Genomic DNA, 15269 nt, shown 5'->3' with positions numbered 1-15269 from the left:
GTGAAGTTGGAAAGAAAATAACTACACCAGCTTCTTGGGTGGTGTCTTTTCTTTCTCTTACTGGGGACATATTAGGGAAACAGAAAGTCTTTGAATCTTGCAGATTCAGAGCCTCCCTTAATCACTTCAACACTCTCCCCCTCCCCACCACCAACTGATGGGGATGTTATGGAGTGTCTCATGGCAACTACAAGGAAGCTTCCAGGGCAGACCTTAACTGTCTGTAGACCTTTTATCCAGAACTGAGAGGAAGATCCCTAATTCCTCTAGGATGCCCTCTCAGTGATCATAGGATTGCAACAGGAATTGTTTATTGTTATTCATAACTGAAGCTTAAGGAAAGGAATCTCAAGAAAGGAGATTCCTACTAAAAATTAGGAAGAACTTTCTGATGGTAAGAGCTGCTCAGAGGTGGAATGGACTACCTCGAAAGGTGGTGGACTCGCCTTCATTAGAAGTTTTTAACCAGATCTCTCAGGGAATCTTTAGCTGTTATTCTTGGATTGTAGGGGGCTGAACTAGTTGGTTTTTGGAGACCTTTCAGACTCTACAGTTCTATGATTCTAGAAAACTGAGCTAACAGTTCTCAAAGAAACTTATTTTGCTTGGATTTCGCCTCCATTCACCTTTTTGGTAAGTTGCCAGTTTACCACAAGGGGGAGGGTAGCTTACCTTTCTGTGCTCTGAATACTTTGAGAGGGGAAACATTGCTTCAGGTATCAGTGTATGACCTTTCTTACATTGTACCCTGTTTTTAATTTGTTTTAAAAGAACATTGTGAATGCCTGAGTGGCCCAGATCCAAGATACTCAACCTCCAAAGAAAAGCAGACTCTCTCTCTCTTTCTCTCTCTCTCTATATATATATATATAGTGGCAGAGACACAGGGAAGATGTTTTGTTGTTAGTCACTTCTGATTACACAGGCATTGTCCAATTCATTGTCCTTCTGACACTTGCAGAATAACATTTCTTATAAGTGCTCACTATTCAGAACTCTTACAGAACTCTTACTGGAGGTAATGGGGTATCACAATTTCCTGGAAATAAATAGGTTTAGTTTGTGTGCTTAAAACTATTACTTCCCCTATGACAGATAAACTGGGTATGGGTGTGGGGGCAGCCTTTGGATTCTCTTTAGCAACTAACTGTCACCATTTGACATTTAGTTCCAATAAAGCAATCTCCCAGAAAGAGGCATTGACTGTCACATCATAGCTCACTAAATCTACGTTGCACAGTCATGTTGGTTTGACATGTGGCATATTATGATGTAAGAGGTGTAGGATGATTGGTGAGCTGCAGTTTTAGACCTTTTATTAAAAACAACAACAACAACTTACAGATATCTAATATGAAATTTGATAGCAGCCATTCATTTGGTTTCCAGAACACAGACTGCAAATTTTTGATGTTCACGGAAAGCAGATCACTTTGAATTATCCATGAATGTGTCTGCACGCATACAGCTTGGTTATCGTAAATCAGCCTCAAAATATCATAAAGCTGCATAATTTATTTACCGATTATTTTAATAAGCCTTCTGGCTGAACAGAACATTTTTGTCTTTATTGTTAGGCTTATGTAAAAATCTTTCTCGTAAAAAGAATATCGTGCATGATCTGCGTGACTTTGCTTTGTTGAACCTAAAGTACTCTGCAAAACATGTACTTCTCTCTGATCTGTTTGGGTGCCTAACTTTTTGTTTCGGCTTTTGTTGTTCAAAAAAGCAGTACATCACTGAGGCACACCATAGGTTCTTTGCCGTAGTGATGCATTCAAGTAGACAAACGTAAAAAGTGGACACAGTTATAGAGTGAGACTTGTGTAATAAGCTATTTGTGAGGTGCAGATACAATTCAGGCAATATGAACCTTGAATCAGATTTGATTAATCTTCTTCCCCAATCCAATACAGTGCATGCAGGGGAGGGAGTGCTGACCTGTTCACCATGCCTACATGTTGTTTCTGGCATCCCCAGAGACAACAGGGGATGCTAATTAACCCTAATTCTAATTTATCTATGCAGATTTTGTATTCGCCAAAATAATTTCTAACTACTTTAAGGTTTTCTCTATAATCACGAGGTATATTAATTTTGTGAAATAAATAAAATAATGGGAATATGGTACACCTCACCATTGGGTAGAAGACAGTAACCTAACCAGGTGATCTATGTACCTGCTCATTCCATGATACAGGCAATAACTGCTGGTCAGTGTTGCCATAGAATTGTGGAATTGGAAAGGGCCCAAGGGTCATCTAGTCCAACCCCCTGCAATGGAGGAATCCTAAGTAATGCATCCATGATAGATGGTCATCCAACCTCTGCTTAAAATACTCCAAGGAAGGAGAGTCAACCCCCTGTCTTGGAAGTCTGTTCACATATTAAACAGCTCTTACTGTCAGAAAGCTGAGTGGGTTCCAGCACCTCTTTTTCTAGAAAAATAGCACTGATTGGGTGATGCCTCTTCATTAACAAACATTATGGACTGTAGTACTGTTGTTCTTTAGATATCGTTGATTCTCCACTCAATGTAGTTTGACACACATGAATCAAAATAAGCTGATCTCAACTTTGTTTGTATGCATGTTCTGTGGGTTTTTTCCATCGATAAAATTGAAATCATACACTGTGGCCTGGGATCCAGGAAGCCCCCAGTTCAAATCTCATTTCAGCCATTAGCTCATTAGGTGGTGGAAGAACTAAGTTATTCCACACAGAAGGCCCCCCAGATATAACCATTTTCATTTCATGCAAAGTTTCCAATTAAAAAACAACTTTCTTTCTGTTAAAATTTAGCAAATCCAGCACAGATAATTTATAGTAGTCTTTAATGCTATTAATGATTTGATCTTTCTAAGAACATTTTTATAAAATGAAAAGAAAGAGAAGGGCAGAAAAGTAGCTAGCTACGTAGAAGGTTACACAGCAGGGAAATCTACAGATCTCTAAATATTAAAGGCAGTACTGTGAATTAAAGAAATATCAGGTACACACACAAAAGGGCACTTCAGTGTAAACTGACTAGTAGACTTAAAAAGTTCTACATTACAATTATGGTCTGATGCCAAGGCCCAGAACCATCAGTCAGAGTGAATCAATGGCTTCAAGCTGCAGATATTGGAGAACAAAAGCCACAACTCTGGGATGTCCTTCCTCAAATACCTCCCTGTCATTTCCTTTTATTGCCACACGCCGTCTTCTGCCCCCCACCCCCCAAAAATCTGTTTTGCTGTCTCCAGTGTGCTGGAGGATGCTCTCCCATCACCAGTCTTGACGCTCTAACCACCAGTACAATTGAATTCTTTTACATGGAATGGGTAGGCCCACCATCTTGCTCTTTGCCTTGGAAAGCAATATGTCTTGTTTCAGACCTGCTAGGGTCCCCTGTTTGCACACCTTTAATCACATGGGCTTGCTGTTTCCAAGACTGCTCTCATGCTAGTTCAAGTATGCATAAAGTATTCCACTCATATGATTCATTTTTATATCCGTTTGCATGCCACACGTTTTAAAAACCTCCCAAGGACATGAAGTATCATCCTTGTGATCTGTAAATGTTGGGACAACATTTTAGTGACTAAATCTGGAATGCGGTGGGAGCCACTGAGGAGGAAGCAAAAGCCACACTAGTAAAAGCATGTTTTAAGAGGCCTAAGGCATACTTAATTACCAAATTAGAGCTTAGAAAGGCAATTCATGAATTAATTTATTAACCTCCAGTGTGGAGGAGGAAGCTGGCAGGCAGAAGTTCTCCTTGGATTGGTTGTAAGAAGACAGACAGGTGGGAGCTAACAGAGGGCAGACTAAGGTTAGTGGGGCAGTGCCACCTTCACCCTAATAACCAGCCTCCACTGGTTTGTGATGTAATGATGTTGTTGATGTGGTTTTAAATCCATACATATGCACATGAAAGGCATAGATGGCAATTTAACCTAGAACTCATAAGAATAGATTACAAAGCAAAGTATGCTATGTTTTGTTAACCAAGGGATGGTTAAGTAAATGACATGAAAAGCATGATAATGAAGGATCAGCAGGTTAATTGGGGAGATGAGCAGAGAGCGCCCTCTCAAGCACCTGTTTCCAAGCTAACTCATGCAGTAGCCTTGATGTTTGCTCCTGTAGGAGCTGCCTGCTGTTTTCTGAGCTTCTAAGTTGTTGCTTTTTTTAAAAAAGAGCTCTCTACTGGGAAACAAAAGTAGACCAGATAAAGTGATTTTATTACTAAACAGGAAGGCTGGATTGCTTGAAAGTTTCAAATTGCAGAACTCAGAAAAGGAAGACTTCCATGGATAGCACCTTGCAACACTGAAGTAGCACTTAGTGTATGAATGTGAGAAGTGGTTGTTTTCCATTCCACCACATGCAGCACAGTTTCTGTTCCACTACTGTCTGTCTTCCACACAAAACTACATTATTCAACTCAGTTTCCACTCTAGCAAAATTAAGTAAGTCACACAATTAATTAATTATGTGTACAGTGGTACCTCTGGTTACGAACACTTCTGGTTACAAATGCTTCAGGTTACGAGCTCCGCTAACCTGGAAGTAGCTGCTCCTGGTTGCAAACTTTGCCCCAGGATGCGAACGGAAATCGTGCAACTCTGGCGCACGCACAGTGGGAGGCCCCATTAGCAAAAGCACGACTCAGGATAAGAACGGTTTCAGCTTAACAATGGACCTCTGGAACGAATTAAGTTCGTAACCAGAGGTACCACTGTATTACATAGCCTACTGATATGGATAACTAAAGATAATAAAAATGAGAAGCAGAAAGAATCCAAAATTCACAGATTTGCCCATCCCTAAATTAATCTTAATCGAATGGTTCAGTCACCTACCCTTATCTTCTGGGGCTTGATTGGGATAAGACCTATGGCCCAGGTGAAGCCCTGCAGAGAGAAAAACAGTTTGTGTGAGTTTGTGTTGACTGGCCTAAATAATACTCAGAAATTTAATAATAGTTCTCAGAATTAAATAGGCTGTAAACCAGGCTGCATGCTAAGTGAATTTGAATAGAACTCTGTCTCTTAGAGACAAGATGGATCAGAGCTTACATACATAACTACTTAGGTGAGTTAGTGGAGGGAGTACTTTACATTAGCCCCTTCAGGTTATTGTACCAATAAAAAAATACAGCTGTTGTCAACAGAAAAGAAATGAATAATGTGTCATCCCATGAGTAACTTAACTGAATTCCATAACAAAACTGAACTGTTTCTCATGTATGTATCAGTTTTGCCTGGATCTTTCTTCCCATGTGGTCATTCCCTGTTTTCTTGACTTTTTAAAGTAAGATTTTATTAAGACCTTTTATAATACAATACAATAAAAAACAAACTAATCAAAACAAAAACGAAAAAGAGAAAAAGAAGAATGCAGCATCTTCTCTGACAGTCCTCTCTTCCCCCTGGGAGCTTCTCTTTCTTCTCCATCCCTGGGAGATTTTCCCTTCCCAGCCTTTCACACTAACTAGTGCCAGATTTACGTATAAGCTAAACAAACTATAGCTTAGGGCCCCACTCTGTTGGGCCCCCCCAAAAAAAAATTAAAGGAAAAAAACAACTGGATGTACATTTCCAAAATATAAGATAAAAAACAAATAAAATGGCTTTAGATACCGATTAGGGCCACAAATTACTATATAGCACATATTCAACACCTAAAACAGCGACAATTTGTTGTTGACAAAGGACAGCTGGACATATAAAGGGCCCTATTACCTTCAGTAGCTGAGGGCCTCAGCAAACCTAAATCTGGCCCTGACACCAACCATCCATCACCTTCATCTGTATGCAAACCCATCATTAACTCTGAGTAGAAGATTAAAAACAAACAAACACAAAAAGCAGAAGAAAACAAAAGCAAGAACAAAGCAAAATGAGGAAAGGAAAGATAACAAAGACATAAAAAATATATTAAAGGAGTAAAAAAAAGAATTAGAAAGAAAGAAAGAAATGAGCAAAAACATTAAGAGAAACAAACTGATATAAAATTATCAAAGCATTCTAAATATAATGTTTTAGGGGGGATATTTAGGTGAACCATGCATACTCATTACATACTTTGGAAAGAATATAAATGTCAAACACATTGGATTGATTACAATAGCAGACTTGCAAAGTGAACAACAACCTTCCTTAAACCTTGGAGAGAGTCAGTGGCATGGTATCTAAATAAAAAACACCTGGAGTATCAGTATAAAGTTCAGGAAAACATACTTCTTCAAAAAGAAAATATGGTCTAAGTTCTTCTGGTGAGGAATTAATGAAAGAAATGAAGGGGATCCAGCCATCATAATATTTTTCTCTGGTAATGTCACCTCTGATTACTTTGCAATGTTGTGATAGTTCATCTACAAGCACAGCCTTCCAAATCCTATCAGACCACTTTGTATAGTTAACAAATGATCACTTCTCCATAAGATTGTGTTTTCCATCCAGGCTGCTGTCAAGAAATGGATTGTTAATGGCTTAAAGAAAATCTATTTATTTGCTCCTTGAAAAAAAAAAATGATATCAAGGCTAAGCCTGGATCTTTAACCACTGCAATATTCAAAATTTTAGAAATTTTAGAATTCCTGTGGAACACACCACCCCAAAATTTGCTTATGTTTTGATCCTCCCACCCTAAGAGGATGGAATGATTCTTGCACTTTTTCATTCCAGTAATTGATAAACAAGCTCCATTTCGCTACAAACTTTTCCTTTATTAATTTGCCTTCTTTTACTCATTTTGTCAGTTTACCTTTGGAACCTTTTCCCACACCTTAAAAAAGGCATGTGACTATAGAAGGTGGTTTGAGATTTTCCCCAATTTTTGATTGTTTCTCATTATTTTAAACCCTTGGTGTTTAGTTAAACTTGCTACTTCTGGTCCTAACTACTACCCCTGTGAGTCACATGGGGAATCATGGGTTGGAAGAAGAAGCCTTATCATAGCAGTAATTTCTAAAGGGAAAGACTAGAACCTCACTGTTCTAGTCTTCCTCTCTTATGGGGTGGGGCAAATCTGCCCTAAGTGGTGTGTGAGCAACATGTGTAATATGAAGGTAAGAGAAAAAAGAAAATGTTCTGAAAGCAATGCGAGGAGCAGCACAATGTATGCTCCAGTTCTGTAACTGTTTTTCAATATTGTTATTGTTTAACTGGAATACGAGAGTAATGGGAGAATGAACAATAAATGGAAGTTGGAATGATTAATGAATGCAATACTTAGACAACAGAAACTGTTTATTGGACCTTTGCACAGAACATTATTGTTCTTTCTTTAGGAAAACCGGGATCTCTTTTAGCTCTGGTGGAATATTATTTCTATTAACTAGCTGTTGTTTTTTATTGGATAAATGTATCAAATGAATCTGAATCAGCATAAATCCAAGCACATCCATGGTAGCAGGATTCAAAATATTTTTTTCTGAATAAGTAGTTTAAAACTTTGATGAATTGTTAAGTAAGCAAATGAGGAAAACCTTTAGGAAAACCAGGATCTGCTGTAGGTCTAGCAAAACATTATTTCGATTACCTTCCTGCTACTTTTTATTTGAAGAAATGTATCAAATGAATCCAAATCAGCATAAACCCAAGGACATCCATGGCAGCAGGATTCAAAATAGCCTTCTGAGTAAAGCAGTAAAGTACCCTGATGACTTGTTAAGTAAGCAAATAAATCAAACCTTGTTACATTTTTGAAGTGTTGCCTGGCATACACAGAACTGCTAATAAGAGGAGAGGGTTGGGTGGGATGCCGGGTGCCAGTAATCTAGGGTTACCTAATGTAATAGAAAAATCTCATACATCTTGCAGGAGAGTTGAATTCAGTAATTACCTGTGCGGTTCTTAGTTATTTGATTTACTGCTAACACACAGTGGGTGTCATTAAATAAAGCCAACATTTACCTCACTCCAGTGTCTGCAGCACTGCCTATATTTTTACTAGTAAATGGAAGACAGGCCTCTGTAAATTCAGCAATTGTGGGAGTTAAATGGTGATCGTTTTAATGATGTCAACTGTGCCTAAGAACTGTGAAAAAGGTAACAAGCTTCACTATGCAAAAACAGAAGGAATGATTAGGCAGTCAACTGTATGTATGCCCAATTTCCATAGTGAAAGCTGTTGCATCAAAAGGCTCTCTGAGGGTTAAACTACCGTTCTCATAATTCTTTGTGCTTTAAATGTGTTTTAATAGTCTCTTAAATGCATGATTTGGTTGCGATGACAACCCAATCCTCTGCTTGATGCAGGAAATCTATAGGTAGGGTATCCCCAACAGATAAATGTTCACCTTTTGTTTGAAGACCGCAAGTAAGGGAACACCTGCCCTGCCAATCTCTAGAAGTAATTGGTTCCATTGTCCAAACTGCATTTACTACCATGATGTTTCTTCTGACGTTCAGTTGAACCCTCCCAACTTTTATAGACACATTTTGGCTCCCAAAACTCCCAAAAATGTGCTTTATGAAAACAATATAAATTCAACAAGCTTAACAGAAGACAGTTTTAAAACAGCCATAAAAGCATAATTAAGCTCACCTAAGAGAAGCAGGTAGCCAGACCCTCTAAGGATGGGGTTCATAACCTGAGTGTCACAACTTTAAAAGTCCTGTCTTGCAACCCAGTCAAGTGTACCTCAGGGCAGGAGTGGGGGTGGAAAAAGCTTCTGTTGACAAAAAACAATAGGTAGCCACAATCACATAGAAGGAGACAGTCCTTAATATATCCCAGTCAGAGGTTTCAGCATTAAAACAACCTCTCTCTTCACCCACACAAGCAAGAGACACTGCCACTGTTCAAGGACCCATTTCAGCTAGACGAAATTGCTCAGTGAGTGTGTAGAGATGGCTTAGTGAATGTTGTGGCCTGGGAAGAGGGGGTGTAGCCTAGAGAGAGTCCCAAGGGCCTGCTAGAGGGGCTTGGAAGACTGCATTTGACCTCTGGACCTGAGGTTCCCCATCCCTGCCAATTTCCAAAGAGCTCCAAATGATGGTAAGGATGGTAAGGAGAAAAAAGAAGGCAGCACTGATGGTACACCAATTTGTTCATGTCACATGCCATAAACTGGCAACACGGAGAAGCACTTTTGTAAAACTATGAAAATGAACACAAAATAAGGTAAGTAGATTTGGCTCGGTCCTCATCAAAGAAAGCCTTGCATTCTGCAGCCTTAATCTGAAATAGATTATCCCCTTCTTTTCCAGATAACACCCTTAACATTCTAACAAAACATAATGGATTCAGCCGCCAGAAGCAAGAAGTCTATTTTCTACCTATCATAATCAGCGACAGTGGGAATCCCCCAATGAGCAGCACCAGCACCCTCACCATTAAGGTCTGTGGATGCAGCAACGAGGGTATTGCCCAGTCCTGCAATGCTGAAGCTTATGTGCTCCCTATTGGCCTCAGCATGGGAGCTTTAATAGCAATTCTAGCCTGCATCATTTTGCTGCTAGGTACGTATTCATTCACTGGTCAGAAAGACTTCCATATGGGAAAGGAGCATCTTTCAGCAGTTGAGCATATGCTTTACTTGCAAAAGCTCCCATTTTCAATTGATTGTGACTCTAGTAGTAGCCCACTACTGAAGACCCTGGAAAGCCACTGCCAGTCATAGTAGACATTTGGAGCAGTGCTTTAAACATGAGCAAGATTCACATGGTTCTGGTTCATAAATTGCTAAACAATATAGACAAACTTTTCTGGAAGAAAAGATGTGGCAGTGAAAGAGGCAAGTGGCTAGTAAATTTATTGAAATCAATAGTTTAGGTCCATTATTTGAAAAAGGATCTACCCTTAGTAAACTTGGTAACATCAAATATTCCCAGAAGCCAAGGATAGTCAACATGATTCACTCCAGATGTTCTTGGAGAAAACTCTCATTATCTTTGACTATTCACCATACTGACTAGGGTTGATGTGAGTTCCCGTCTAGCATCATTTGGAGTGCACCATATTGACTACTCCTGCCATAGGCCAACTCTTCACAAATGGTGACCTAGTGAAATTATCACAGTCTACGGGGTATCCATTGAGGCCTGCCAAATGGAAAATGACTCCTCTGTTTTTCCTTAGCTAGTCAGCCAGACTGGAAAGTTTGGATAGGTTACTATATGTCGTTGGAGGGTTACATTCTGTATGATTAGTAGAACATTGAGCAAGGTCTCATGGGCAGTAAACTTGTACAGTACCCAAGTGCTTAGAACACAATTACAGTCAAAACACAGATAATTAGATCACCTGATACATTTTCTGTTTACATTTGAATATTTATGAAGGCATCTAATTTTTACTGGAACAGCAGCATTGGTGGAGAGCATGTTCAACTCATTTCCTCATGCTTTCCCCTGTCAATATCAAGTCTTCATTAAAGTCGCTGTTAGCTCCCCTGAAGGGTAGAGACCAAAGCCTGATACAAACACTGCTGCTGCTACTACTACTACTACCACCCAAACTGCTGCAGGGAAATGCTTCCCCCCCAGAGGGTACTCAAGGGCATGCAGTACCGACACCTCTTTTTTTGGGGGGGGGGTTAAAATGTGAATACTTACTGTAACAACTTCAAGGTGAGAACTGGCACCTGTTTTTTTCTAGGGGGGAAGAAACACTGTTGCAGGGCTAACAGCAACTTTTTTGGGGTGGTATCCAAAGTAGGAATGGGGTGGGAATTCAATTCAGTTAGCATTTGAATGTGAATTTGCACTTTCCAAAACAGTATGCAAACTGAAGCATCTGTCAAAATCTACACTTCTCCAAATTTTGCAGTGTAGTTCTCCAACCAAGTCATGGGGCCCAGAATGTGTATACAGTGGATGCTCGGGCTGCGAATGTGATCCATGCAGGAAGCACGTTCGCAACCCTCAGCGTCTGCAACCTGCAGCACCACGTCTGCACATGCGCGGGTTGCGATTCTGCGCATGCGCAAGTGCTGAAACCCGGAAGTAACTCATTTTGGTACTACCGGGTTCGGCGCAGTGCACAACCCGAAATCATGCAACCCGAAGCGTCTGTAACCCGAGGTACGACTGTACTAGAGTAAATTGTTGCATATAAATATATATATTTGTGGAAATAAGATACACAAATACATTCTATTTGGGAAATTACTTTGCAAAAATGTTTATATTCTGGAAATTCCATTAAAAATGTGTATGTGAGAAGAAATTTGCTTGGAAATGTTTTCACAAAGACTTTAAAAAATGCAAACTGATGTGGAAATGTGGAGAACTGAACTTAAGGTTGGAAAAATGATAAACTGAAAGAAACTGAAATTGACAGAGCAAAGCATTAGCTCCAAACACAAGTATCTGGGAATAAGCTTAATTTGAATTAATGTATCTGAAGTTGGGCTGCTCCTTTTCATAGCTGAGTAATGCTCTTTTCATCACACATGAGAGTAGATGTCAATGACAGCAAAGCTCCCTCACAATGAGTTATTAATTAGCAAATGGGTTGCTAAAATATCCTGTGGATTGATTATTGTGTTCACATATATGTGCTTACATATTGGGATTGTTAGAAACAGATTTGTAATGGAAGCAATTGATGAATATTTGCAACAATATTACTATTAGCTGTAGTGGTTGTAGTAGTAGTGATAGTAATGATAGTAAAATACTTCACAAATAAACACATTGGACAATAGCCTTGAATATTTAATGAAATTTATTGAAATGTATACTAAACTCAAAAAGGTAGAATTTAGTTACTAATTTAGTTACCTTTCACACTACATGTACACAACATACAAGCTTTTGGTTTTGTGTTCTGTATTTGTTTAAAAGTATAAAATACTTAGTGTTATAATAAAAAGGAGAATTCCTTGGATGCCTAGATGCAAGTACTCTTTGGTGAGAGGGCCCCAACAGAGATTTTAAAATGACAAAACATGCAGCAAAGTATGGAAATATAGGCTGTTAGACCTTTTAAATTGCATCCAAAGTTTCCCACTTCCCTTAGCATAGAAAGAGATTACATGTTTAACATTTGTTTACTTACAAACACTTCAAAGTGTCAGTTTCATGTGCTTTTCTGTACAGCAGCAAGAAAACACAGGCAGTATAACTTAGGTTCCAAAATGGTAAATGCTGCTGAATTATCTGCATAGAAACACAAAGATGGCCTGCTTAAGCCATGTAGTCTAAGTCTGGAACATCCAGCTTAGATCTCCTTACTGGTAGGGTCCAATGGTGGAATGGAAGAACACAGGCTTGATAACTCTTCCTCCCAAGGTGAGGAGGAATAACCTAGCTAAGCCTGACAGGACAGCCTACTCTATGGTTTTAACCCCTTCATGCATTAGAGTTCAGACTCTGAGTTATATGAGGCTGGATATCCCACAAAAGCCTATGTCAGATCCATTTAAAGGGGAAATTTGCCATTGGGGTGCATAGGTTGATGCTGGAACTAAATGTTGGCAAATCAAGCATCATGCCTTATCAGGAACTAGACCCACTTGACTATATTGACAATTTATTGCTTATGTCACTGATCACAAAGTTGTAATACGTGAGAGGCTATCAGTCAGGGAATACAGGTGAATAGCTGTCCTCAATGTTGGCACCACTTCCTGACAAACTGCATTTCCTGACCTCGATCCTATCCAAGTCAGAGCAGGACAGGGATGCTCAGACTAGCAAGTGCCTCTCAAAACTTTTTTAAAAATGGGCCCTTTCCTTGAATTTCCTATCTCCTAGTTTCAGGGATCCCAAATTTCCTTCTCTCCCAAATTCATTTTACCTCATGTTCTAATAACCAAATTTCCAGTCAAGCCCTCATAGAAATATAAGCACCTTTTCACCCTCTGAGGAAATATTTTGCTTGCGTTAAGAACTGCTTTCAAAGGTTGATCAGCTTGTGGTATTTCCTTTACAGTCATTGTGGTGCTGTTTGTGACACTGAGGAGACATAAAAACGAGCCTCTTATTATCAAAGATGATGAAGATGTGAGGGAAAACATCATCCGTTACGATGACGAAGGAGGTGGCGAAGAAGATACGGAAGCATTTGACATTGCAACTTTACAAAACCCTGATGGAATAAATGGATTTTTGCCCCGCAAGGATATTAAACCCGATCTTCAATTTATGCCAAGGCAGGGACTGGCACCTGTTCCGAATGGTGTTGATGTTGATGAATTTATCAATGTAAGGCTCCATGAAGCTGATAATGACCCTACAGCTCCTCCATATGACTCGATTCAGATTTATGGTTATGAGGGGAGAGGCTCAGTAGCTGGTTCTCTAAGTTCCTTAGAGTCTTCAACATCAGACTCAGATCAGAATTTTGACTACCTCAGTGAATGGGGACCCCGTTTTAAAAGACTCGGGGAACTTTACTCAGTGGGTGAAAGTGACAAAGAAACTTGACAGTGGATTACAAACTTTTATTTTTTTCACTCTTGACTTAAGCGATCATGTAATATTCTAGGGCCACTGCTGTTAGTTATGACTAATGTGGCTTTTTGTTTAGGGGCAACTTTAGTGCCAGTCATCTTATAAAATCAACTACATTGTAATGTTGAACCAAAAAAGTACATAAATCAAAAGTATATGTTAGGAGGTCTGAGTCTTGTGGAGTGTGAAGTTAAGTACGTAGAGTGTCTAGAAGTCTTTGGATATTCTATATTCACATGACCACTCTGAAGATGGAGGTTTGGATCTTTGATCACCTTCAGTATGTGAAAGGAAAGGAAATGGAGAAGATAGGTGCTTTTCTACATAATGGACCTCTATGGATTTTTGCTTATGAAGAGCATCTTCTGATAGTCCATTGAAAGCTAATGGTTTGCTTCCACATTGCCAACAAAGATTCCACCACAAAAACAGGAAAAAAAGAATGTTAAAAGCAATATCTGGTCTTCTTTGCAATGCTGAATTTTTAAGAAAAGCATTGATAAAGTCCCTTTTGGCCTCAACTGTGCAGTGACTGTAAGTTGTACATAGGGTAATTCTTGGCCACAAAAACCACAGACTGAATATCATCTTCAAACATTGTGTCAAGCCTTAAAATATTCACATGTTCTTAATCTATTCCAGTGACAGGATTCAAAATCCACCATTGTGCAAATGTTCAAGTGGAGAAGAGACTAAAGTTCTCTACTTTTCAAACAAAATGGATTGTTTTCTAGAAGAATCACTCATTTCATCTACTTTGTCTTCTATAAGAAAAAGGAGGGAAATATGTGAAAGAAGATGGACTCATATACAAAAGCTGGTTTTATTGCTAAAGAACAAATTTATTTGTTTAATCCTTGAAATAAATATTTTATTGATGTCCATTACTACTTTTATTTATTAAGATTGATTATTGGTAAGAGTATAAGAGAAGGGAAATGTCAAAATTGTATCCATTAATAAAAGGTTAGAATTCTTTGTTCTATATATATATATATATAAAATGAATGTTAAATGAAATGTACATTTTGAAAAACAAACACAAGAGATATTAGCAGTGGAGGAGTTGCAAGGGAATGGTAGCCGGGTGAGGGCGTTTCTGGAAGAAATTAACATTGGACCATTTTATATTTTCTTCATAAACCAAGAACTGGCATTTTAGTACAAGCACAAGCAACTGGAAGCAAACTGGTTCATGTGAATATTTACAAAAAACAAAACAAAGACATTGAAAATTCCACACATTTCACCATAAAGTCACACATGCTTATAGTTATCCACTATACTAGAAGATCCGGTGTGTACATAATTTTCCTGCTTATGTTTTTAGCTTTTCTTATTTTCTAGAATATTCATGGTTATGCACAGGGATCTTGCTCACAAAGAAAGCAGCACTTAGTAGCTGTTGACATCCTCAATTTGTAATGAAAACTGACTATTTAGAAGTAGCAATTGTATAATAAAACTAAGTATTACATGCAATTCATTTTTACTTTTTTTCTATTTTTGTTTTGATGCAATTGTTTTCTTTATTTACTCCATGTATTGTATTCAGAAGACAAAAAACAACCAACAACTCCTGTATTGTTTCCTACTTTGTGGAAATATATTTTTATAAATACCTTCTTTGTGATCACCGTTTCTTTTCAGTTTTGCCTGCATCTTACAGAGACACATCATCAACGTGTAAATAGATGAATCCTCTGAGAGCTGCAATTCCTTCTAAGGCTTTTAAATAATCAATGTGTTATTTAACTCAGAACCATTCCATGATTCTCCCTGTTTATTAAAAGCAGGTTGAGTCAGTCATGAATGGAAAAGAGAAATATTCTGGAGGCAATTGGTCCCTCCCTACTTGGATCTGTATGGGTTTCA

General features: G+C 38.6%; 1 protein-coding gene across 5 annotated transcripts in view; it reads left to right on the top strand.

Annotated features, from left to right (window-relative positions):
* The window catches only part of CDH8 (cadherin 8), a 234001-nt gene extending 218985 nt beyond the window's left edge, over nucleotides 1-15016 (top strand). For 4 of the 5 annotated variants that reach the window (XM_079988215.1, XM_079988216.1, XM_079988214.1 and 1 more), the window contains 2 exons: nucleotides 9204-9455; nucleotides 12874-15016. In XM_079988215.1, the coding sequence (XP_079844341.1) occupies nucleotides 9204-9455; nucleotides 12874-13367 (746 nt within the window). In that variant the 3' untranslated portion in view covers nucleotides 13368-15016. Of the gene's footprint in view, nucleotides 1-9203; nucleotides 9456-12873 lie in introns of those variants that run through there. The other variant, XM_079988218.1, reaches the window with a different exon arrangement.
* The last annotated feature ends 253 nt before the right edge of the window (nucleotides 15017-15269 follow it).

The sequence above is a fragment of the Podarcis cretensis genome (assembly GCF_951804945.1).
Source record: "Podarcis cretensis genome assembly, chromosome: 8".
NCBI classification, from domain to species: domain Eukaryota; kingdom Metazoa; phylum Chordata; class Lepidosauria; order Squamata; family Lacertidae; genus Podarcis; species Podarcis cretensis.
Note: the sequence above shows the minus strand (reverse complement) of the source record. Positions and strands in the feature narration are given on the sequence as shown.